The sequence below is a fragment of the Paralichthys olivaceus genome, chromosome 11 (genome assembly GCF_024713975.1).
Source record: "Paralichthys olivaceus isolate ysfri-2021 chromosome 11, ASM2471397v2, whole genome shotgun sequence".
Taxonomy (NCBI): Eukaryota; Metazoa; Chordata; class Actinopteri; order Pleuronectiformes; family Paralichthyidae; genus Paralichthys; species Paralichthys olivaceus.
In genome coordinates, this window is record NC_091103.1 from 16,514,823 (window position 1) to 16,542,156 (window position 27,334).

General features: G+C 39.5%; 1 protein-coding gene across 3 annotated transcripts; it reads right to left on the reverse strand.

Annotated features, from left to right (window-relative positions):
- Positions 1 to 1,506: 1,506 nt before the first annotated feature.
- On the reverse strand, positions 1,507 to 26,544 carry ptgir (prostaglandin I2 receptor). 3 transcript variants are annotated; one of them, XM_069533758.1, is made up of 3 exons: positions 26,171 to 26,532; positions 24,662 to 25,718; positions 1,507 to 4,671 (listed from the first exon to the last, which is right to left on the reverse strand). In XM_069533758.1, exons 2-3 carry the CDS (start codon positions 25,511 to 25,513, stop codon positions 4,387 to 4,389), a joined length of 1,137 nt encoding a protein of 378 aa, XP_069389859.1. In that variant the 5' UTR covers positions 25,514 to 25,718; positions 26,171 to 26,532; the 3' UTR covers positions 1,507 to 4,386. The 3 variants fall into 3 exon arrangements, with proteins under 3 accessions (XP_069389859.1, XP_069389857.1, XP_069389858.1); XM_069533756.1 differs by having other exon boundaries at positions 26,019 to 26,532; XM_069533757.1 differs by lacking the exon at positions 1,507 to 4,671 and adding an exon at positions 9,924 to 24,083 and having other exon boundaries at positions 26,019 to 26,544.
- Between the last annotated feature and the right edge of the window lie 790 nt (positions 26,545 to 27,334).

Consider the following 27,334-nt stretch of genomic DNA (forward strand, 5'->3'; position numbering starts at 1 on the left):
TTTGTGCTGGCACAATATCTATCTGTTAAGCACAGTAGTAAAGACAAAGCCACAACTCCAGAGGTTATAATACTTTCCTCCTAAGTCACCATAGCTGTCTGTATAATATCTGAGAAACTATAAAATGTTATGGTTAATTTAAAACAATGATAACAGCATTATTTTGGACAGCACTTCTTGAAAAGGTTTCAAAAAACAATACAATTAAACAAACTTAAATTAGTCATTAAATATCATTTAAACACAAAAACATTCACCCAGAGAGGAAGGCTTTCTTTAAAAAAACTCTTTAGGGGGATTTTTAGAGGGACTTTTAAAGCAGTAACAGATGTAGCTGATCTCAACTAGTAAGTCATTCCACAGTTTGCAGGCTTGCACTGCAAAAGCACGAAAGTCCCCAGTCGCCAATCAGGCTCTGGGAAGCACCGGAAGACGAAAAGCTAATCTAAGATGGCGTGCCGCATGACAGGGAGTCAAGAAACCCTTGATGTTCACAGGGGCTTGGTTGTGTCAAGCTTTAAAAATCATTATTGTTAACATGTGGCCTGTGTAAAAAAGTGAAAACCCTCTGCAGTGGTACTGCAATCACTTACTTGGGGCAATGTTTTGTTCTCATTTCTCTGCAAATTAACCTTAAGAGTGATTTACAGATTTTTTTATGACTGACAAGATATGGCATAGGAATACTTAAATGAATGAAAAAAATAAAATAAAGCTTGCGATGGAAAATACTTTCTATATTTATTTATTAAAACATACATTTTTTGTCCTTCATACTGTTATTGAAGAGTAATTCTTATGGTGTAACTTTAGTAGGTGTACATTGGGTTACCACACAGTGGCGCCACAGCAATGCTCTCTGGTCTGTTGCTCTGACAAGCTCTAAACTTGTGACTAGGATGTCAATATTTAAATAATCAAAACCAATACATAAAATTATACAGTCTACATAAGCTGTCATCACTGAGCTCTTGAATTTTTAATTGCTAATATTCAACATAATTTTTATTTGAATAGATCTCCATATTTCGCACACGAACATGTCATTTGAATTGTAAATATTTACCTGTATTAAACCCTTAAGCATTTTAATGCCATGAATCACATCTGTCATTATTTGAACATGTGAAGTTTTTAAAATGAACAATCCTACTTCTCAAAGAACGACATTGGCTGCCATCGTGTCGGTTGTTCGAGGAATTATTTCTTAATAAAAAATATTTTGCTCACCTAACAAAACTCAACAATTACACACTATGTTTACTGTTTTTCATTTCCATAATGGTGAGCATAAAAACACAAACCAATGTACGTTCCCCTTTGTATGTCAAAATGTCATTTGCAAAGTAATTCAACAGTAAATTTTTCTCTAAGTTTTCTTTCACTTTGACAACTTTTGCTTTCATCTGAAACAAATATAGTTTTGATGCAACATGATGAACTCAGAACTGTTTCATAGAAATAACATCAACACTCTGGTAAATGTCATAAAAAGTTGTGAGTCTGTTTTTCTTTTAATATTTTATTTTACATGAAAAAAATGTGTATTATACTGTTTTCAATAAAATGCATTTTTTTAAATATTTCAATGGATACAAATCTCAAAAATGTATACCCCCGAGAACAAAATGTGCAAGTGATAAATATCTGATTCATGCCGGGTTACGCGTGACTGAGCGTCGAAGACTATAAGCGCAACACATCTGGAAAAAGTGAAATCACCATATCTGTGGTCACCATTATCTTGACACTCTACTGAATAAACAAACACAATCATGAGGATGTACAACAGCAAGGTGAAAACGCATAAATACATTCATACATCTAAATGCAGTTACAGAATTGGTCACAACAACAAAAGATTCATTCTCAGTGCATTTTGCAGCAGCAGTTTCTTTTTTCTTGAAAGCAAGTGGCTATTAAAAGAACATTCACAGACTATCATCATAGGTAGCTTAGAAATCAGTGAGGTGGAATCCAATGTTCATGCAATACAATATCATGAGCTGGACACAAACAGGAATTTAGTTTGAGACTTAAGTCATCATTTAAACCTGAATAACTCAAATCTCAGACACAATTTGATAAAGTCCTGAATTAAGGACTAAAGGACAGAGGTTATTATTTCAAAAGATACAGGCCAACATCTTCAGAGACTGAATCTTTCAATTGAGACAGATAAACTCCTTATAATTGACAGGCAATAATTGATTGTATGTATTCACATTTGTTTTTCATAGTGGCAGTCTGTGTTGCAGGTGGAAGTGTGGGCAGTAAAAGGTTAATTCTGTCTGTCAGGGTGAATCTTGATTATTTGGTCTGTTTCAGCAAAAAGCAATCAGCACCGCTGGAACCGAAACTCGGAGAGATTAAGATCTGCATTTAATAAAAAATGCTTTATACAAACACAGGTGCAATTTGCGATGGCAGTGTTTCTCCGTCAGTTCACCCATGTGGGTCAAGACTGTTTGACGGCCCCTGATATTCATGTTCCTGGGAAAACGAAGATTAGCACTGACTCTTGGTGACCTCCTGACCTTTCATCTAATGCATCAAATGCATGAGGTTGACATTTTGGATTTTGACTGAAATGTTTTAACATATAATGCGCAGAGATCTGGTACATTGATATGGGGATCTACTTATTGAGGTAACTTTAACCTCATAACCTTTCATTTAGCACCATCCTCAGTTTAAATGGATTTACATGCATCCATTCCATTGGTTCATAACGTACCTCCAGTGGTCAACATTCCCATCAGACTCATCTATACTTGTGTTTACTGCTAATTAATATTTGTTAGTATGTAAGCACACTAAAGTAATGGTGAGCATTGTCAACATCGTACCTGGTAGATACATAGACTCTTGAGATGGACGCCATGAAAATTCCCCCAAAGTGAAGCCAAATCTGGATTGCCACTTGGTGGCTGGCTGTAATATAGATTTAAAAAGCCTCTTCTACTAATAAATTACATTACATTTCATTTAGTTGATGCTTTTATCCAAATAGAGTTACAATAAGTGCATTTAACCATGAGGGCACAAACCCAGAACAGCAAGAATCAAGGAAGTACAATTTGTTTCCAAATAGCCAAACTACACATGCTACATGTAAGTGCCATAAGTGCAACTAAACATCATCTTCTTAACCAAGGTGTAGTCGTTAGAGATGTGTCTTTAGTCTGTGGCGGAAGATATGAAGACTTTCTGATGTCCTGATGTCAATGGGGAGCTCGTTCCACGGAGCCAGGACAGCAAACAGTTGTGATTTTGTTGAATGGCTAGCTGTCCCTCGCAGTGAGGGAGCAGCATGTCGATTGGGGGATGCAGAGAGGATGGGTTGGGGTGTAAGGTTTGACTATATCCTGGATGTAGACTGGGCCCAATCCGTTCACAGCACGATACGCAAGTACTAGTGTCTTGAAACGGATGCGGGCAGCCACTGGTAACCAGTGAAGAGAGCGGAGGGGCGGAGTAGTGTAAGGGGAGTGGAGTGGACATGGACCAAACAAAAAAGTCAAAGAACACATCAGATAAATGTTTCATTTTAGGTAGTTTTCGTCACACTGATGTTTGTATTTAATTTTGCAGTTGATTTAGTTATTTGATGCAGTAAAATGGTGTAAAACAGCTGAGACAGTAGCAGCTTTACCTCGCTACTCAACTCTAGATTCAAAATGTGCAAGATGGCATGGTTCATATCCAGGATATTTTGGCTTCATTTTTGAAATAATGGAGGAAGTGGAGACATGTCATCCATCGTACAGTCTATTTCTCAACATCAGCATATTATGTTAAGACGCTAATCAATAAGTAAAAACTTAACAAGGGCCTCTAGCATTGCTGCAGACGTTTAGTCTAGCTCAGACATACTAATGGATGCTAATGGCTGGATTTTTACTGACTGGTCTGATGAAATGGTTAACATGTCATGATGACTGGTACTGAAATAAGCTGCTGGTCATCAAAGATGCTGTAGATGTGAGTCCATCATCCTGGAGTCACCTGGCTTTGTCCTAAAGAAAAGGCTGACTGATAGAGAGAAAAAAGAGGACAGTATGCATGCATATGTTTTACCCAGAGAGCTTTACCCAAGTGCATATAGGCTAATTTTACAGTTTATGATTCATAGGCATGATATGGTTTGACATGTTCCTTAGTGATAAGTAACAGTGCTGTTTGTTTAATGGAACAACTGTCCCAACAACTTTAAAACAGTTTTCATCAGTCAGAGGAATATTGAACACCTTGTGCAATATTTTCTCCAATGTCAGTACAAGGAGAGACTGTAACGTTTATGAACTTCCTTGTGAAAATGCCATTTCACAAAATTGTCCCCGATGTATTTCGAATTTGAAAGTCCCCCCCAGCTGAGGATTTCTGTCACAGAGGTAAACTGGAGTATGCGGACTGTGAAACTGTCACATCTGGGGGGTTGTGCTGTATGTGATTGTCAAGGGGTAAAGACAGAGCGCAGTGTGCTGTTGTCTTCACGGCTCCTCTGCTGAAGCAGCAGTTCAGCAGTGAGCAAAGGTGGTGAAACACAGACTTGCGGCAGATGATGAAGACCCATGGATCCACGATGGGGTTGAGGGCGTAGAAGCGGAAGGCCGTGAGGTTCTCCTTGTCGCCGGGAAACGGGTGAATGGCGTTGATGAAGCCTGCAATCTGAAGAAAGAGAGGGTCAAGATTAGTCTTTACTATTACTAGGTTACAAATATAAAGTAAATACTAGAAAAGTTGTGCCCAACGTTGTAATTTGGAAGCATGGAGCATTTATTTTCTCAATTATTTACTTTACCAACTTTTTCAGTCCCCAGCCACCCACATCCGAAATAAGAGAGGAGAACAAATGATGAAAATCTCAATGTGCTCATTTGACCCACTTGAAGTTTATTATCACGCTGCGGCCTGGGAATTTACCCTTTGGTTTGTCTCCTAAACTGCAAACAGGCTACTGGAAGAGATTGCTGTTTTAATCTGTATTTTGGCTACTGGTTAATATTGTGCTTAAAATAAGCTTGAAAGGAACATCTGTCATAATCACAAAAATAATTGATGCAGCAAAGCATCACATTCTCTATTTACTGATATTTGTAGCTTTTTGGTGACTGTTTGCTACATTTGCTATTATATTGATCATTTCATGGATCAAACAGTAGATTAAACATAAACCAAGATTACACATTGCGTTTGCTGGATGGAGCATCAAAGCAAATTTAAAAAAGGAGAACATGATGGATGCTGTTGTTTTAAAACAAGATAAGAACACGAGACTGTTTGTCAAGTGTGGTTCATCTTGTAATAAGATTAAGCAAATGTCAACATCCATCTCTGTAGCAGCCTTTAGTTTTCAGATGAACAAAATGTCCAGAGTACAAATGCAGTCAAAACCACACAACAAAACCACAACTTTTTTTCTGTGATGACCTTTAAGATATGACAGACTGCAGAGAGCTGGTGCAGAGAGCTGGTGCAGACAGCGGCAGTTGGCAGCAAATTCATCCTGGGCAGAGAAAGAAGGAGCAGCTGGCCCAGAAAGCATCTCTGTCACCTCGCTCATCTTCTCTATCAACAATTCTCCATTTCCTTAATGAAATATCCAACAAACAGTGGCCTAATTAATGCCTTGTGCTGACTGAGTGCTTTTGTGCATTGGTGTAAATGTTTCCCTGTTGCTAGGCCCAGGGCTGAAAACGAAGAGGCTGGAGAGACATTAAGCAGGGGCCAGAGGGAGCAAGTCCAGAACCAGGCTTAACCAAACTACCAGAGGTACCAGACACGAGGCTATGTCTTCTGCATGCTTGTTAACTGGCTAAACTCATACGGATGTGGCCACTCAGATAAATTCAGTCTCGAGAAAGATGAAGAATTGGATGCTGCTGACTGTATGTGAAGCCAAAACCTAACAGCAAATATCTATATTCAAAGATGTTGAGCTCATACTAAGCTTCAAAACCTTGCAAGACAGTTGTCATGTTGGGCGTGTCAGAACTGGTTACAGAGCAAAGTGGAACAAAACAGCTTTTTAGGAAGTTCTCGTTACTTGTGACTTTTCTTGAATTGCACAACAGATGTTGTTGGAATCAATGTTGAATTTTCACCGAGTTCATTGAGCTAAAACTAGAAGGGTCAAGGATAAAGAATTTGTGGTTTATGATAATTTCACACAACCACACAGTCATCAGAGGTGGTGTGGTGCAGATTGACATGCTTCTTTTTTAAAACACTTGATTGTGACAGTGATTGCAAAAAACGCTGTATTTCACAATTTGGCCTGATGCGAACTGTTTAAAATTTCCTCCATGTGACACTGTACTGGTCTGCATGATGTTTGGCATCACACTAAACTAACTAATACTCAAGTTATTACATCTTCTTTTCATTAATCCAGTATTGAAATTGCAGGCTTAGTTCTTACAGATTAGAAATGTCAAACATTTAAGACTACATCTGTTGTTTCGAAACATCAAGGTACGCTGCACATTTTACAAGCTCCTCAGAATATCCCATTTTCTCAATTTAAAGTGTTTAAATGACCGTCTCTTTTCAATAGTTGCATTAAAATGAAGAGCAAAGAAAAAGGATCAAGTGGGCAAGTTATTTAAATGATTAATCATAAAACTTTTGTATTGGCCATGCATTTGCACTGAGAGATGGATATCAAGTTCGCAAGTGACAAAAGCTACTGTTTAGAGCTGATTGGAAAATTATAAGTGTTGATGTCAGCAAATGAAAAACTAGCCTACAAAAATTTTCACCAACTCTCAACCCACATGAATTTTCAGGACCTAACCTTTGTGATTAGCTCTACCAACTAACATCTTAGTTAGTAGAGCTTAAAAATGTAGTGGTCGGCCAATAATATTGGTCGATATGAGTCTTTCACAAAAACATCTGTACCATCATTGATAAATAGAGGTTGATATTTTATTTAACATAATAAAAAATGCAGAAAAGATGTGCATTTCACAGTTAACATTGAAAGTTGACTTTCTTAATTTAAAATCTATATATTTGGTTGTATTTGTGTTGTCGCAAAGGGTTTTGATAACAACATCTTGTAAATCATTGCCAATCTTTATTCAAATGTACGGAAATCAGCTGATATTACGGAAGTTTTGGGGATCGCTCCCCAAAAGTCCATATTCCTCTGTCTCTAGTCTTTATTATTTAATTCAGCCATGCATAAATCTTCAAAGAGTAAACGCAGGTATTACTTGGTTCAGTTGGAGATTATCGAACTGGTGCAACATGCTGCATGATATCACTACAATGAAGAGGCAGTGGATCTAATAAATGTTTAAAAGCTTTCAAAACGACAGTTGATCTCAAGCTCAAGTTTAATGACAAGAATCACAATAAAATCACCACTAACTGTTCTCACTTATGATTTAAAAAAAACAGCTTGTTATGTAATTCAATACTTAAGATAAACATGAATTTTAGGCCTTACTAGACTAAAACCCACTGACAAACACAATATAACAAATGTCTCTGGTGCTCAACAGGCAGTTATTTTACACGTTATTCATCATGCAGCTGGCCTAGAGACATTTCAAACAGACGTGCATTCCCATACACTCTGTCATCATCCTCACCCCTGTTGTCTCACTCCACATTACCGCCCTCACTCCTGCTTCTGGTGCTGTATGCCACCCTGCCTCTTATGGTCCTCTCAGCAGACTTCCAGCCCTGCAGCACGGGGACACAAATCACTAGCTGTCCACTGGCACCACAGGCCACAGAGCTAAAACTGATGAGATGTCAGGCTCTGCTTAAACAAGAGCATGTTAATGTATCAGTCTGTGTGTAAAGAGCAGGGCAGAGGCGCTGTAGGCCAGGCGAGGATCAAGGTCCTTATTTATAAAAGCTCTGAAGGAATATACTGTGGCCATGCTTATGGACATAAATCAAGCAAAAGCATGTATGCCCACATATGCACTGTATAAAAATAAAAGAATAAAACATACACTCAATTCTCATTAGACTAGTAACATGAACATATTGCTTGTTTTGTCTGAACAGTTAAAGATCTATAGACTTTATATAAAAATGGATGACACATCTCAACTTGCTGCCTTAGCTGTCAGTTTAGTCCCTGTCCCATCCACTAACCTGGAGGTAGTAAAGTTTGTCATCTATACAACAGCCAGCTAACAGGGGGCAATCCAGACACTTTGGCTTCACTTGACAAATATCAATATATCAAATATTGAATATAAAATTAGCTATTTTTCTATTTGACTATCATATCTATTTGACAATCATACTGGGTGCTGCAACATCCTGTCTGACAGAGCCTTCAGGTACCTGGACCCATTGGCCTGCTGTAAACACCTACATCCTGGCAGTGACACACCAGATGCTATTTGGGGGCTAATGATGCTGCGTCTTTCAGGAAGCAAACTGTGTAATGGATGTCTACGCGAGCTGTGACCCATTATTTTCCATCTCGCGGTCCTGAAGGACTCTTCCCAACACTTTCTTCCTGATCCTGTTTCACTGAAGGATCATTACAGGGGGGATGAGAGGAGCCAGTGCAGAGATTACAGCCCTTTCAGAGACGACTGTTTACAGCAGTGAGGGAGGGAGAAACGCTTTAGTGCTACACAACTCTTAATGGAGTAGTTCAACATTTTCAGAAATATGCTTCATTACTAGCTTTCTGACACTGAAATGAGAAAATCGATAACAGTCTCTTGTGTGTTTGCTAAACCTGCAACAACTGATTGTTCTTGCAAATTGGAGGCAGTGGAAATGAGCTGTAAACATTTTATTAACATCACTTGAGAACAGCTGCTTGACTACACATACAACAGATATGGATAATATCAGCTGATTCACATAACCGTAGAGTTGAGGGCTGCAAAATCAAAACTTGAGTCAAGTAATTCAAATCGATATCAGGATCTGCACCACATTTCACCTGTTCATAGATATTACTCTAAATATGTCTGATTTCCATAATAATCTCTGCATTATTTCTTGAGAAAGTCACAATAATACGTAAAAACACCACATATCGCAAAGTTAAAAAGGAACCACCTCCGTAATCGAATCCACTGCAAAAGTCAGACAGCATAACATCCTTGGCGGAGGTAACAACAGGCTACAAGGAAAGAAAATGTGTTAAAAATAATAGCAGTCCAACATCACTAACCAGATCAATAACTGTTTTTGTGTGTGTGTGTGTGTGTGTATATATATATATATATATATATATATATATATATATATATATATATATATATATATATATATATATACACACACAAACTATTGATTAAACCAACTTTAACATTGACAACTAGAATAGCACTCATGCAGTAGAGATCATACCTCTTCTATATTGAACAATGTTAATGAAAAGTGGAAAAAAACAACAAAATTAAATGAATTCTTCCCTGACACTGCATCTTTCCCTCAAGTTTCATATTAATCTATCCTGGGGTTTTTGTGCAAACCTGCAATGTGAAAACACTGTGGTGCAGTAAAGATGATCTTCAGGAACATACAGGAAGTTATCATCTCACTCAACATTTGCTCCATAATGAGCTCGCAGTAAATGAGTTTGCATAATTCTTTTGCCTGGATTTACCTTCTGGAAACATACAAGCCGTCCTGAGAGGAAGATCGGCTGACACTAATCAGGGCTGGAAACAGTCTCCTTCCATTAAACTGACGCATTCCTTTCAAATGAGAAGCAGTGTGACATGAAGAATTTACCAAAGCTGAACAGATTACTGAGGGTGTGAGGAACCAGCTTGTGTCTCTGCTCTGAGCCCGATGTGAGCTGATAGACATTAACATAACGTTGACAGATAGTTTCCACTGATTACTCTAAATACTCAACTTGTATTTGATTTCACACCTCAGCAAAGTGCTGCCACTGAATCTCAACTCTATCTGTACAATCCTTTTTCATTTTTTTAAATTCAGCCAGAGGATGTGGTTTGGAGGTAGTTCAACAGAAAAAACTGCCTGTGAACTGGGGGATGGAAAAAAAATGTCTTCACCTCAATAAGCTCGGCAGTCTACTGGAATTACTAGATGATGTCACATCACCCCATGGCTCCACTGGCTTCCTGGTCGGTTTAGGATTGACTTTAAGATTTTAATGATTGGTCCATCCCCAAACTTCATAGCAAAAAATGTTGACCCCATCTGAGCCAGCTGGCAGGCTTAGATCCTCAGGAGAGGACCCTCTGGGTTCCAAAGTCAAAGCTTAAGTCTAATGATGCATTTGGAACAACCTGAGGAGAGAACATGTGCACAGTTATTCTTAAAACCCATTTTACACACTTGCCTTTGTGTGATATAGCCTTTTTCTCTCTTTTTATTTTTATGTAATTGCTTTTACGTGATGTGTTTTCTTCTTGCTTGTATTTCTTATTGTCTCTTTTAGTGTGAATGGATTTTTGAGTACCCTCTGTCTGGTTTGTTGGTCAAAGCTCTTCGTAAACCCTGCTTTTAAAAGTGCTTGATGGGGAGCTGTCCAATAAAGTGCATTACAGTGGGTTTGTAGTCAACCCCCCCCCCCCCCCTTTTTTTTGGCGAGACGCTGAATCAAATATACCACATTTACTTTTGCCCAAGATCTATTTTCTCATCTCACCTGACGATATGTGGGTGGTGAGTGACGCAATACATCTACAGATTTGCAGTTTCCACACTGAAGGGGTATTTCCCTGTTACACAATATGCAGTTACGAGTGTGGTGAAGGGGTTAGAGTTTGTACCATCTAGTACAACATTTAGATTTGTGTTTTGTAGAAAACATATCTCATGCTTCCTGAGCATCAGTACAAAGCTGCTAGTTTAGGAAGCATCACAGACAGACGGCACGTAAATGTAAAAGTATTCCGTCTGCGGAGAAAGGAAAACACTAAATGTTAATGAGTGGCAGCAGCATGACGCAGTGAAGTCAGAGTGTGTGTCTGCAGTTGAGTTCCATTAGGGGAATAACTGTACACGCTCCATTAGTGAGTCTCACCACAGCCTGAAGCACTTGTCAAAGTGGAGTTACCTGCTGCAATTATCAGATTTTTTGGCAGCCCTTCCCACAATGGACTTCCACGGTTGTCACTCAAACACTGAACAAGTCAACAATGTGGAGAGAAAAGCGACAACAAGATAACAAAAACACACACAAGCTGCTTTCAGACGTGTATGTGGGCTAAGTCCGGACATCCTGAAAGTACCCAGATGGCCTGGATGTGAGAATGAAAAAAGAGTCAGTTGCTCAGGACATTCTCTGGAGTTGTTTTTGCCTGCCAGATCTCCAAGAGAAATGTTCGGAAAATGTTGGAGTGAGCCCATGTGAGACTACAGCAGGAGAATTAACGGCAAGCGAGTGGGTGCGTTGATGACATTTCTAACACAAGACGCACACGAGAAGTGGAAGAATACAAATATCTCAGGATGAAAAAGAGGAGTCATATACGTCGAACACACTGATGCTGTCTACTTGGAAAGACAACAACATTGGAGAGCTTCCTCCGGGGAATTTATACTTCATCTTCTCCTGCATGCTGTACCAAGACACCACCGCTCGCTTGAATGTTCCAGACATTTTCCAGTAGTAATGAACACGTCTGACATGGACAATCACCTCCTGCATTCCGGAAAATATTTCCATCCGGACATTCTCTGGACAGGGCTACAGAGACAAAGGTTTGTGCATCCTCATTAGGACTTAACATTGACTTCTATCAGTTGTGTTGTCCACAACCCTAACCCTAACCTCAATTCATGTCCAACCCTAATCCAACCACTGTGCACATCTAAGCACTAAAATTGTTGATACGTGTGTGTGGGGGGAACTGTTAGAAGTTTCTGTCACACTGACAACTAAAAAAAAACTGCTGACAAAAGAAAAACATTCACACAAGCAACAGTGAAGAGGAAGTGGAAACAAGTGAAAAACACGCTTTCAAATGGGGCAAATGGAAATATGAAGACAGTTGATGTCAAGTCAAGTCAGATTTGTTTCTATAGCACATTAGAAACCACAAGACTTGAGCCAAAGTGCTTTACAGTTTTGGTAAAAGGAAGCAAACCAGGGGGATAAGAAGTGCAGAGAAAAAACAGTAAAAGACAAAATCAGCTTTAATTAAAAACAAGATTTAAAAGCTGGTAATTGAAATTAGATGTGTGTCAATGCATGATACGAATAGTTTGTCAGTGAGAGGAAGCCTCCCAGGTGTTGCAACACACATACTCAACATGTTCCTCTTTGACAGAGATAAACCTCAGATGCTGCTCCTGGTGAACTATATTCATGGTCTTCATCTTGTGGAAATAGAAAATTTTAATTGAATTTGAATCATTGAGAGGCACTTGAACGCCGGCCACATTCAACTTTTCTAATTCCCAGCTGTGTGCATGCTTTTATTTTCATTGGCAATGAGCAGCATCTACTTCTGTTGCTTTTTAAACCTAGGCCCTATTTTTGTACATTAATCGATCATTCTAATCTGCTTTGGCTTCCCCACCAAGTTGTTGGATGTGATAACATTGTTAGCAGAAATAAAACATTACAAGGGGTAAACCAGATTAAGAAATTCCTAGATAATCTCTACATTTCTCTGAACCAAAATTGAAACTCACCAGAGTACCAACACTGCACCTTAAATGCCCATTCAAGTTGTTCACTGTATAGAAAATGCAGGGGTGGCTCCAGGGACAGGACAGGGGGGCACTGGGCCCAGCTGCAATCTAAAGCACCCCTGTCCTGTCAGTTGTCTAAAAGAAACTTGTCACGAACAATATGAACAATAAATAGGACACTTTTCTAAGACACGATGTGCTTGAACAAGAAACAATTTTCCATATATTCAATGATGTGTGGCTCTGCCCAAAGCTATAGAGCGAACAGTGAACGCGGAATGCACAAATGTGCACAAGTCTAAATCAGGAATTGTGCATAGATGTTGGACATATAATCGGTGTAAATTGTGGCTCCTTTATGGTCCCTGATTTAGGGAAATCCAAGATCTGCCACAGAGAAAACAGTAAAAAAAAAAAGTGCAGCTCTAAAAATGATGGGTATATCAAATTTGGCTGAACTGGTGATTCAGAAAGTATACAAGAGCAGGCCCAACCAAACTTCATTAATGCTGGGCAGAGGCGACAGAAAGCAGATGCTGCTACCACAAACTTTTAATTTTACCTCACAGAAAGGACAATGTTTGGTCTGAGGAAGAATGTGTGCCGGAAATGTGTCCTACCTGAGGTAAAAGTTTGCAGGAGTATCAATTAACTCTAACGCTTGCCCTATAACCCTCACCCATAATCCTTACCATGTATTCTCAAATCCCAAAGCTGGAGGTGTGCTTTAGGAACTTCAAGCTAAAATCTGCAGTTGTGTAATTGAAAACAGAGTCATTTCATTGTGTAGTAAAGTGAGAAGGTAAGGCTGACAGTTTTACTGTGGTTCTGCTCTTTACTGCTGTTGCCAGTATTGCCCTATTTACAACTGCTCCAATAAAGTCTGCTGAAATTACACCTGAAGAAATAACAAGATGCTCGTCACCTCAGGCTACGTCAGTGTGTAATTTCAGCACTTTAGCAAATGATAAACAGCTTACATGTACTTCTCACTGCCAAACAAGGCATCAATGTGCAGACAATTTGGATTTCAGCTTTTATATCATAATAACTTCATTCAGCTTTGGTATTTTCACGTCTGAACATAAATCATCTTTGGCCCTGACTACTTAGCAGGTCAACTACAGCTGTTTGCCAGCACTTTACCTGCTTAAAACAAAAGCCTTTTAATGTTTTAACTGGTATTAGATATGAAAAAAAACAATCTTATCTTTATATATTATATTATTATTATATATGTATTTTACAAAGCACTTATTGACCATTTTCATATAAATGCTATAGAAATGAAGGTTTATTCATTTATTATTACTGATAAAACCACATTGACAATGATTGTACCTGTAGGTCTGTTTACTGTTGTGTAAATGTCGAGACACATACTGGGGCAGGATATAACAATCAACATTGCATTAGACATCACAAGTCCTGACACACACCACCCGCCTACAGCTTTAGGACTTTCCCAGACTGACTGACACCATCAACACAGCAGGCAGTTGGCAGATGGTTTTTTCATCTGCTTTCTGAACAAAACAAAGCATAATATATGACTGGTGCCTAAAATAGACTAAATCCTTTGGAATAGGTGAATCTGTAAATTGTACACTAAAAATATAAAATAATTTACAGTGTTTTATTTTCTTTATCCTACCAAACATTTAGCCCGTCCGAAATAACAGCACAAGATGCCTATGTTAGAAAGAATTCTAATATTATACATACTGCTGTATACCTTTAATATAGAGTAAAATTTGAAATAAACCAAAAGAAAGTAAAGACATTCCAAAGGTTTATTCTGATTGAAGTTTTATAAATAGGGCAACTTAAGCAGGAAATGGTAAAATGGTAGTATTTATATGCATCATTAAACAAATCAAATCATCGTCACTACGCAAAACCAAACAATCTGTGTTTCATTCCATATGTGGCAGCATGACAATGTGACTGACGATAAATCTAGGACAATGAGGGAGTCTCTAGGAGCAGTTTAGAGAGGGGCACTTATTCCCATCACATATTTGAGGCTGCAGTAAACATCCAGGGTTCACTGGATCCCAAACGTCATACACTGCACAATCTCCTCTCGCTGCCTGGTTGCAATTATCTTGTTGAATTTGTTTAGTCCCTGTTGTCTGCAAACTCTAAATGAGACGCTCTCTGAAGGCACAACTTGTCTCATTCACAGCAGGAACAAAAAACATGTTGGAAACAAAACAAAGACCATTTAATGACGCCCCTTTCCCAAACAGAGGACATAATTAAACGGAAAAGCTGAATGTTTTCTGTTGTTAAAACATGGATTGATTGAAACAGAAACCTGGTGATTCAGCCAGTGCTGCCAGATGCAATAACCTGGAACAGTTTTTGACAAATTTGTTTTCTACGTAAGATAGAACAGCAAACACCCAGCCAGGCCCCGGCACGGAACAACTGGTCATCAAATTATGATTCATAACCTTTCTGATGCCAGCTGGAGTTGACCTCATGGAGGAGAAAAGGGGGGATATTTTTCAACATCACTGAAAACCCCGAAAACATCCACACTTCCTCTCCCTTAGGAATCCGCTCTGCTGTTAAAGATTTAATTTTGTGTATGAAATCATGTGGGCGGATTATTATTCCACTGTTTTCTTCTCGGACAAACCAAAACACAGTCACCATATTGCGTCCTAATGATTCACATAGGGTTAGGCTTCTTGCTGGCTGTGAGAGTTTTGTCATTTTTTTATTGAAGCTGGTTATCAGCCCTTTCCCTCTCACAGGTCCCTCAGCGCAACAACAGACCATAAGCACATTCTGCTTCACTTAGGGTTTGTTTGAAGTGAGGGTGTTGTATTTCCCTGCTGCGTCTCTGCCAACTTTTATTAGGTCATAAATCTTCAGAGACTGGTGGCGAGGTGGAGAATCAAACAAGAATCCTGTTGTTATATTATTATATCTATATTTTCCTAGAAGATGCATTCATCAATCTGACACCCAGGGAAGGGTTCGGACACCAGGTTCAATTGTGGATCTGTTGTCTTCTCGTCCAATTGACAGGATTGCTGTTGTTATCTTAAATTTAACTTTAGACCTCAATGGATTTCTTATCAAACACTTTCTATCCTCATCTATTTCCTCATTTTTTAACCAACTGTCAATGTCACTGGTTAAAAACATAACCAGTAGCAGATTCAACTCTCTGTCTACATCTCTCTATTGCAGTGATGGGTTTTGTCATTCATATGTTCATGAATCTAACTCTCACACAGAATCCACAGATACGTTTTTGCAATTTCCCCTTTAAACATTCATAGAGTGAATTGTGTTTCCTGTCTTGTAAAATGGGAACATGCACAAGCAACAAATAACAGCTACATTGAACTAAGTTGAAGTTGAATCTAAAGTGATAGAAAGACAAAACCATATGAAAAGAGTTTCTACAACAAGCAAAAAATTGTTGTAGTTTTTTTAGTGACTTAAAAACATTGAAGATTATAAATAATAACTGGTTTTGACAAACAGATTTGATATTGGTTAAAAAGTATATCAAAATCTATTTAATGATGGAGGTAATTTGTTTCTGAAACACTTTTTATCTTACTTGTTAAAATCCTCCTTACGTCCCAAAAGCATCAATAATAAAGTCGCCTGAAAAATGCATCATACATACCATGGTAACAAACAAACATAAATATATCAGTCGTCATATCATGTAACTATCCGAGGGGTCCCAACCCTTAGGTTGAGAAACTCTACACTTGGGTGTGGAGCTCATATCACGCAATGGTTTGTGAACAAAGAAGGTGTGGATGGATCTGAAAACAACTGGCAAAAAAATCAAGGAAATAAATCTGGTCTGCACCAGTGTCTGAATAAGAGGAAAAGGCTGTGGTATACAGACATGGCACAAACTCTTGATGACACTAAGGTGCACAACTGAAGTTCTCTCCCTAACATCCGCTGGTAGCCGCTCACACCTGCTAACATCCGCTGGTAGTTTGGTAACTGAAATTGTGCAGGAGACCTTAAAAGGTACAAGGGACATTCACCATCTTGTCCTATATTCTAAAATGATGTACACACACAAATAATTTAACCAACCTCCTTCCTTCTGACTGCGCACACTAATGCATCGAAGGGAAATCTCCATTCTGTTGCTGTCAACAAATACAAACCTCATTAAAAATATATGTTTAGCATGGCCTTGCTTGAAAAGACTATTTAAATGTTTTAATTACTGATGCACTAAAAAATGATAAATAAATAAAATGCAACAGTGAAATACAAGGAGGAAAGGGGAGGAGACAGCAGATGATATAGAAAAACTTATTTTAACATTAAAAAGAACACGAGAAAACAAAAATGACAGCTTTGTTCATATTTTAAATCTCAGCTGTTAAAGCCAAAAAGCCAAAATGCAGTGTGGGGTTGACAATTGGTTGCATGAAAAGTAGAGCAAAAATCATCCTAATTAATTAATAACATATAAGTGTTAAAATAGATGCATTTGAAGGAAGGCTGCCTCTCTACAATAACTCCTACTGTGTCACAGCTGCAGACAGCCTGTGTTCATTTACATCATAAGATAAACGTGAGTGTGGAGACAGATATCGATTGGAGAAGATGGATTTAATCTGGGCTAATGGTTCCTAATATCCTGAAAGAAAAAATAGGACCACAAGTAATACCATTTGCCGAGATCAATAAGATCTTGAGCTGTTTATTGTGGGCTGTAAAACCATTGGAGAGAAAGATTCTGCAGGGAATAGTGGGATGCTAGGTTGCCATAGTAACTTTCATTCTCTCCTTCTTTGATGTCACATGGATGTTTCTCAGGAACTTAAACCTTTGAGGACATCGCTAACACTAACATGATGCTGTGTTCAGCTTCACATGTAAACTGTAAATGTTTGGTGAGATCAATGCACATGTGAGTTTACATCTATAAAAAAAGTACACAGAGCTTAAAAATTCAATGTTCATTTACCATAACTGTGTCCTAACTTAGCTGATTACGTTTCTTCCATTTGTATTTAAATAAAAATCAGGGGTTTTCAAAATCTGAGACTGGGATCAAAAGAAAAACAGTCATTAATTCATTAATTTTATTAAATATGAACGGAAAAATCAGTGTTTTCTATTGTACATCAACCTAAACCTGCTTTAAAGTGTGAACCTCACCGTGAAACTGACTTCTGAAAACTGTCTAGTGAATGTTTCCTGTTGCAAAATTCACATCTGTTGGCCACACTGCTGGGCTTTACTTCAAAACTGTGACTGCACATCAAAGAAATACTTGTGGCTATTTCTTTTTCATTTCTTTGAATCAGGCAGTCATCACTTTTTGGACCACATGCAATACTTCCAATGCTGACCAACAGAATGGCTCCATCATGAGCACTCTATCAAGAAATGTTAGACTGAAACCATTATATACACCGGTATCTACTTTATCAATATCTGCACAATTAAGTACCTGAAATGTTTTAGGGTCCATTAGACTGTAATGTTTTCAATATGGAGCGCAAGGGAAAATATGTGGCAAGTCATCTGCCAGAGAGAGGACATTCAAGGGACAAAGAAGAAGAAACACGAAGAAGTAAACAGGATGTGGCTGAATGTGGTTTGGTGTTTGTATCGATTTCAAATCCACAATTATTGTGAAATACATTTACAGTAAAGCTGTGACATGTTATGGCAACTCAAGTGTTAACAAAACATAAGACAACAAGACAGGTGGGGGAGGGGAAGAGTTTTAAACATTAGAGATTGATTTTTTTTAAAGCAGAAGAAAATCAATATTTTTACCTTAACAATAGATGGCTTCAGCCCAAAGGAACATTTAAGTATTCTAAAACTCAGCTTTCCTGTTGTTTCACTCTCATAGCCTTGTTTTCAGTTGTAATCAGCTGTTAACAGTGGGAAAAGCTCTGAAAACTCACTGCGGCTTAGCTATTAAATTAGTGAACGGGGTGAAACTTTAGCTGCTAAGGAGCCTGATTTTTTCATCGTGAGTTAGTGGAGATCAAAAACTTAGAAAAATATTTCAATAGCATTTCTAACGAATGCTAATGTTGCTCCACATGGAGGTTTGAGAACTCCCTTTGGATGACCTGTCCAGAAAACACAGGTGTGTTAAAATACAAGATCATGAACAAAGTGAAGCATTAGAAGCCAGATATTTCCATCAGGAGTTGGAGGCGACCAATGACACAGATAACAGGATGTTTCCTTTAAATTCATCCTGGGGCCAACTTAAAACCAACATTAATGTTACTCCACATCAGATGGATACATAAAAAAGAAAATGCTTGCTAACAAATTTAATGATATGTTGGTATCAACAGTTTGTTTTTGCTTCCCACAAATAGCCATTAAAATCACTTGATCCACGAGAGTCATGCAAAGTCATTTTCTGGGTCATCAACTTCTAATCTGTCTAACTAAAAACACATCATGGGGCAATGACCTCCGGTGTTGCACATCTGTCTTTACTCACTTTTCACCATTCTGTGCCTCAGTGATTAAAAATCTGGAGCAGCTGCTATTATTGTGCTCTGACTGAGCCCCCCCCCCCTTCACACACAGGGACACAAACAAAGGGCAAAATATCTGAACCTCATACTTTGAGGGTCTTGTGTCATTTCCTGCCCACTTTCTCCTTAAACCAAGTCAAATGTGCAGAAGAACAACAAACTGGGATAAAAAGCAGGATATCAAAGGGCAGGACTAACAAGCCTGCAGCTTTGTGACTCCTGTAATAAGAGTAATTGTGTGCATGTACACAAATGCGTGTTGTGTATATGTTGGAAGCAGGATTAAGTGTCCATCCAACTAAGACAGGGAATCCTCATTGTTCGGCCCACAAAGCCTGCTGCTGATTGCAGAGCATCATCTTTCATCATAGAAGCCGGGGCCGAAGTAGACAATGACATCTATCTCCCAGGAGCACCTGGGGCGCGAATACAGTTCCGAAGACAAAGCTGCCACTTATCTTGCCTCTGTCACACGATGTGGATCTTCACATCTGTAACTGTACCACTCCCATGACGTGTGGGCCCATCTGATGCTTCATTCTCATGCAAAGGTCATGAACATGCACGGCTGTCAGACGGGATACAACCATCATCTCCACATTTCGTTGCACAGGCAGACTCGTCTGTCAGGAATTACGTGGATTACAGCAGTGATTCTGCTAACATCTGGATTTGGGGAATTCACCCACACATTTGAATCTGGATCCTTTTGAATTTTGGGAGTGTCAATGACAAACTATGATTCTGTCATTCTGCTTATTTTCAATAGTGTTCAAGCCTGGGCTTTGACCGGGTCTGTCAGGGGATTTAAAAAGCTCCTGGCTATTCTGGCACTATTCTTATTTTGCTGTATTTGAATGCTTAAGGTTAAAGTCAAACAGGGCAGTAAAGTGTCTCATTTGTTTTTATGTTTTAGTTGTTTAAAAGGCAGGATTTGTCTTCATATAAGCTCCTTCCTTTTGAAATACACAGGTGAGGAATCAACATTTTTATCTTAAAACAGAAGACACCCGGTCACTGCAGTGGAAAGAAATTGGGATGGAGAAGTTGAAAATGTCGACACTTGATGTCAAAGACATTCATGCAGCTTTCCATTACACAATACAAAGTCATGCCAAAAGTTTCAGGTCATCCCAAAGCAAAAGAGAAGAGGAGCTTGCAAGCAAATGGGGATGTACCAAAACCCTTTATCCCTTCCTGATACCGATACCTCCACCGATCCGATACCAGTGCCTTTGAAAAAATAACTTTCATGATGTGTCACTTCTTCTTTGCCTCTCTATAAACAGTACTTTGAAGCGATGAAGAAGAAGTGATTTCAGGAATCAGGATATTGTAGTTTTATCTGGGTGAAAGTATTATACTTTTAAGATGTGGTATCGGTTTGCATACTCGTTACCCAGCATGTTGGGCAGTAGAGGAGGCATTTCAGATTCCTGTATCTTAACATCTCTGCAAGCAAACATGGATGTAAACAACAAAGGTGTTTCACAAGGAAGAAAATACAAACAAGTCCGTCAGGCAACAGGGAGAAATGTTGAGAGATGTTTTGGTGGGAAACACTGAATAAAGACCAATTCTCTGACCTATCATCTAACCCTGTGCACTTGAATTTGTTTTGGGTACATTGTTTCTGAACACAAAGTGTAAATCTCATCAGCTACTACTCTCAAGTATGTGTCATATTTTCAATAATGCAGTATAATTTAGTTTATGGATCTCTGTTGTTCTGTCATCATGTATCCTCACAGAGAAGAGTCAATATTAGACTGCTGACCAAGAAACAAGACATGGGAGGTTTTCTAATGGAAACTGTTAATTATCCAGTTAAAGCATCAGTGCTGCTGCAGATTAAAGTCCTTATACCGTCACTTATGAATCTGCTGTGGAATTATTGAGATTTTCCATTAAAACATATTTCCCCTGGTCTTCAACGACATTTAAAACAATATTGGAGACATTTATTACTAACACCACTTACAATTTTGTGAAAAACTTATAACGACCGCAGCACTTTATTGATCCAGATATTGACCGACAACATAAAGGCTCCAGGCGTCTTTTGTGGTTCCCATGATTGCTGATCGTCACAAACAAGCTATCAGTCTGTAGCTGTCCCCCACAGGACCACAGCTGACCATTTATAAACTGAGCATGACAAGACAAAGAGAAAAGAATAAGGTCTAATGGAGGAGGCCTGATTTCTCTTTAGTGAGGGAAACCTTTTGGGACCTGTGACATACTGACCCTACAGACTCACGTGACAATGTGAGCAACACATAAAGCAAGTCAAATGATTACAAGCTTTAATCCAAACTGATCTATTAAATATAGATTTTTCATATGGAGTCAGAGCCGGGGTAATGTCTCTGAATTGTACTTGACTATATTTCAGTCGACTTCAGCGGGGCTCAGGCAACAGGAATTTTGGGCTGATCTAACCCAGAGAATCCAAAGAGAAATCTGGTCTGGAAGCTTGGTCGGGATTTTCAGGCATTAGCATTTCTGACAGTATTGAATGCACTTTGTCGGAAGATATCAGCGGACATTGAGGCTTAATACACAGTGTAAATGATGCTGTTTCGAGTCAAATTTGAATGAACGGACACATGGAGAACACCACACGAGCAGTATGGTTATGTTATGTTTTTTCTGTTTTATTACATCTGAAGCTTTGGTCACTAATTTCTTCAATTGTGTTGGATTCTGCTGCAACACTGTTTACCCCTGAGACTCTTAAAGTGTTTAGTAGACTCAAACACCTCACCCACCCCTCCATCGGCATAGTGGTGAGCAGATGGTGAGTGAATTCCTATTTCTGGGTAAACTATCCCTTTAACAAGCTGAAATTGTATGATAGTTTGTCCAAGAACTATCCGAGTATGACCTTGTGTTTCATGCTCAACAAACAAAAGCTCTTTCACAGAACAGCTCCACTGATATCATTCATCACACCAACTTCTGCTGCCTAATGGCTCCTTATCTGTCTCAGCAGTCCACTGTTTTTGCACAGTTTTGTACAGTAGGTGTAAATCAATGGGACGAACAATATATCATCTGAGGTCAAGGCTGTGGTGTGACAGACCTGGGAAGCACGTATGATTCAGGTAACAATGAACTGGACAAACATTCACAGCCAATGAATTTGTCTGAAAAATGATATCGGCCCTCCTCACACACACACACACACACACACACACACACACACACACACACACACACACACACACACACACACACACACACACACACACACACACACACACACACACACACACACACACACACACACACACACACACACACACACACCACACACCCACACACCCCTAGGGAAAAAAAGCAACTACCCAGAATCTTTGAACACTTTTGTGACTGCACCGCCACAACACCAGAAATGATTGTTCCTGCACTGAAGACACCTCCTCCTGCTCATCTGGTTTTGTGCAAAACCCACTAAGCAAATATCTGATCTTTCAGTTTAAATAAAAGTGATAAACATTATTTCAAATAACACAGACAGCAATGTGTGTTTTCTGATTCTATCATTTCCTATTTATTCTCTGTCAAACTTACAGTGAAAATTGAGCCATTGATCCAGCACATGCAACACATCCACCAGCGGTCAGACCCTGCAGATGAATACAAATGCGCTCTTCAGCACATGAAAGCAACGCTCTCTGAGGTAGATATAGTTACAAGAAAAGTGCTTCGAGTGAATCAAAGCTAACTGGAAACACGCGCTGAAGTGCTTGCATTATGACTGTATGGCAGCGTGTACATTGAGTATGTGAAGGAGTGAACTGCTTCACACACACAATGAAACATGTATCTTCCATGTAAAACCCAAATTCCTTTTTCCCCCTCCACCGCTATCCGTTGCGCTTCGGGGAAACTGAGAGTTATGTTAATCATGAAACATCTGTCTGGAACCATGTGAGGTCTGCAGACATATGTGTGTGTACACACTCACTCTCTCACACTCTCTCTCACACTCTCTCTCTCACACACTCTCACACACTCTCTCTCTCTCTCTCTCTCACACACTCACACACTCTCTCACACACACACACACACACACACACACACACACACACACAGAGACACACACAGAGACACACACACACACACACAGACACAGACACACACACACAGTCTGCAGTGCTCTCAGTTACAAGTGTGCACATGTGCAAACAAGCGAGCACACACACACACACACATCTGCTAAGATGATGCATGAATCATTAATCACGCAATAGAGGGCCTTGAATTATTCAAAATGATCAGATGAGGCTTGTAACTCTAGAATATTTGACAGAGATAATTAAATCATGAATATTGATGAATCTGAGTTGTAAAAATGATCAACTCAATTTGCAGGGCAAAGGTTTATCTTATAAGAGCAAAGAGGAAGTTCCAAAAGGAAAAATTGCCAAGTCATTTTTGTTTACAAATGATGTGACCCCCGAGGTAACCAAGGTGAACTGCAGTGCTCAGACACTTAGACATGAGCTCAGAAGTTGAGGTTTTGGTTTCCCGAAGTCTTACTCAGAGTGGTGACAGGCCTCTTTCATCACCATGTGCATTCCCCAGTCACTCTGAGCCACAACTCGGGGCAAATACCATCGCCATGCATCGCTGTTTATTCAAACCTTCAAGCCAAGCGTTACCACGGACTTTTTATTGTTTCCCGTAAGACTGTACCACTCCTCAGAACACTGCAGTTCCTTACACGAATATATCAAAGCCTTCATACCTTTAAAATACAAGTCACACTTATCACATCCACATGGTTCTCATTATAAAAACCTGACTTTCCTCTGGCAGACATTTAAGGGCTCAGATGTGAGGCAGTTTAACCGTGGTCCCTTGTCAGAGCAGCTCATGCCCTCCAGGAGAGGCAGGGCTGGACCAGTCCTCCAGGGTTGTCAGGTTTGGTACACTCCCCTAACACATATATGGAGATATAATATACAAAAGACCAACACACACACACACACACACACACACACACACACACACACACACACACACACACACACACACACACACACACACTGCGACAGCATGCTTTGTGTAGCAAAGGCTGCTCTTTCAGACACACCTTTTATTAGTGAAGCCGACACCACTCATGTTGACTCCAACATGGCACAAAAACACATACCACAGCAAACCCTTAACGGTCATTAAGCCAGCTAAGTTTTTTATGTACATCATTATTATAGTGAATGATAGGAAGGAGCTAATGTTAATATAGCACAGAGATCAGGAGGGTCTGCACTACATGACAGTAAACCTTTCTGCACCAAAGTCCTTTTCTTTCTGTTTCCACCTTTAGCACACATTTGTTTTAACTTCTTTAAAATACACTGAGAAAGTCTGGTTCATGATTCAATAACTCAAATGACACATTAGGGTGTCAACTCTGATTCAGTGGAAAATGTTGGAAAGTTAACCAAAAACGTGATGATGTGAAAGTGACAAATAACAGACTCAGACTGAGGGAAGGTCAAATGTGAACTTACAGTAAGCGGAAGCGAGCAGACCACGAAGATGACGGTGATGAGCGCCAGTAGCACCAGGTGGTCCATCTCCTCTTCGCCCTGTCCGAACCAGGCCAGGCTCGGCCTCTTCCTCCTCCCCGTAAACCCAAGTGAGCCGCGCCGTGTCTTGTGGCTCCGGTGCATCTGGCACAAGCTGACGATCACCGAACCGTTGCACACAAACACTGCAAAGATCAGCAGTGCCATGAGGGAAGAGTAGGACAGAGAGAAGGCCAGCAACAAGCGGTCCGGGTGGCCATGGTCCCCTTTGGCGTCCATGTCGATGAAGCACCACGTCCCAGGACAATACTGTCTGAATTTGCCGTAGCCGGTGAACGGCAGGAGGCAGAAGGCCAACGAGAAGAGGTAAATAAAGACAAGAGTGAATTTTGCAAAGTTGGGGCGAATGTGCACAGAGTAGAAGTAAGGGTGGCTGATGGCCAGGCAGCGCTCCACGGCCATGGCACACAGGACGAGCGTGGGCGCCAGGCCGAAGAAACTCATGGCAAAGCCAAAGAGGTTGCACAGGCTTTCTCCCCCCAGTCTGATCAGTGATATGTTCCGGGCATAGCAGATGAACACAGCCGGGCTGAGGATGCAGGTGCCCAGCAGATCGGTGAGAACCAGGCCTGTCACCAGGATGCAGAAGACAGACGACCGGGAGCGATGCTCTCTCTGGTGCACGCCGAGGATGAACAGAGCCAGGAGGTTTCCCACCACGCCGGCCAGAAACATGATGATGCTCGTCGCTGGCTTGCCATCGCCGTTCACGGTGAGAGTGTCATTGCAGGTGGTGTGGTGCCATGACTCGCTTGAATTCATGCTTTTATTCATGTCCAACCAACTTAAGAGGAAATGATGCCAGCTCAGTGTGGAATTTATAAAGAACTCACAGACAGCAGGGGGGAATCCTGACTTAATACCATCATATGGTAACACAGACAGTAGGGACGCATGGTGAGACCCATGATGAGGCGTTGCCTTACAACATGGTTTCTTCCCCTGTCTCTCTGCCTCTTCCCTGGAGACAGTCTTAAATCTGTGAAATTAATAAGAGAAAAAAAGCCAGTTAACACTCACAATCTGTAACACACTTTACTTATCCCCATACATTTTACCTTTATTTTATAGACTATACAGATTTGATAGTTTTTCTTCTTTTTTTCCAATGTTTTAAATATCTTTAAATTTGTTATATTTGTACTACATATTGTTTGTTTGCACCAAACACCAAAGCAAATTCATTGATTGTTGAAAAACTTTCTTGGTCATAGATAAACGATGTAGTCATACATAGGGAAACTCTCAGCATCAGGTATACAGAGAAACACCCACTCACCTTTCAGTGGCTCTGTCGGGAAGCAACGTGCGACTACTACTGTCTAAGATGTTTTTAATTTCTTCCCCCTCGTTTGTAAAAAAAACAAAAAAACACACAGATATATATAAATGAGTCGTTTCCTGTGCAGGTTTATGGAAGTTTGAACGTACCGCTGTCTGAGTACAACGTGGTGTCGGCTGAGACTCACAGTGAGCACACTGAGAGAGACAGACACTTTTATAGTCTCTCCCTCTCTCTCTCTCTCTCAGGTCCCGCCCACTGAGCTGACTCACAGAAACACTGATATCATCTGCAGAGGTAAAAAGAACCATGTGTCAACGCTGGGTATAAATATCTATCTATCTGAGACAAAAACTCAAACCACATAACTTAACTAAAAGTGAATTATACTAAACTTATACTATTTATACTGTCTACTATTCGAGTAAGGGCTTGAACAAACAACACATTACTAATACTAATAATAACAATACTAATAATAATACAAGTTAAAAGTGAAGAGCTGAAAGCAAGCAATTGGAAACTATTAAAGAAGGAAGAACAGAGTTGAGAGCCATCAGTTTTCGCTCCAGTGTTTGTTTCTAAGGATATGGTTTGTGTGGGTTATTGCGCTGTGAAACTGAATTTCCCCTTTCTGGGTCAATTAACCCACAAACTAACGAAATGACTGACCAAGATCAGATGTTAGAAAAGAGAAAAAAGTATTTTCTTTTCAAGTTCTGTAAGTTCAGAGTCATATAATAAAAATAGGCTAAAGAATGAAAATAAAAAGCCAAAGGTGAATTCAGAACCCAGGTCATGAGGAAAATGTATCTTTAAAGGTCTAAATCTATATTCAGTAGATTTGTAAAGTGTGAAGATTGTTTTTCTTTGTTGTTGTTCTGAACTTTATCATATTTTTGTACAGATATAAATCCATGAGTCCGAAATAAAGTAAGAATAGAAAGTAATTTAGTGCTTCTTTTTCTTTTTTAAGACGTGCAACATATACATTCATCACAGTCCTGTGTCTGATTAATGATTCAGTTGATATATTTTATGTTCAAGGAAATATTTTGACTAATTAAAAACTGTTCTCGATTGTGAACTCTGATTCTTTCTGCTAGCATGTACGCTGCCATATGTGTTTATAAAATTGTGAAATACTACAGCTTACTGTTTCAAATCAAACTTTCCAACAGTAAGCTTTGACTGTTGACCCTTTAAGAAACGTATTCAGTTTTAGAAATCAATACCTCCGTCAAAGGCACCAACCTTCCATTAAATCAAGCTGCAGCAAATAACATAAACTCATATCAATCCCCCTCCTCTTT

Coding starts and splice junctions, on each gene's coding strand:
- ptgir (XM_069533756.1), bottom strand. CDS start 26,332: ATGGTTCTTTTTACCTCTGCAGATGATATCAGTGTTTCTGTGAGTCAG. Junction 25,719..26,018: donor CCCGACAGAGCCACTGAAAG/GTGAGTGGGTGT, acceptor TTAATTTCACAG/ATTTAAGACTGTCTCCAGGG. Junction 4,672..24,661: donor TCTGCTCGCTTCCGCTTACT/GTAAGTTCACAT, acceptor CTCTTTCTTCAG/ATTGCAGGCTTCATCAACGC.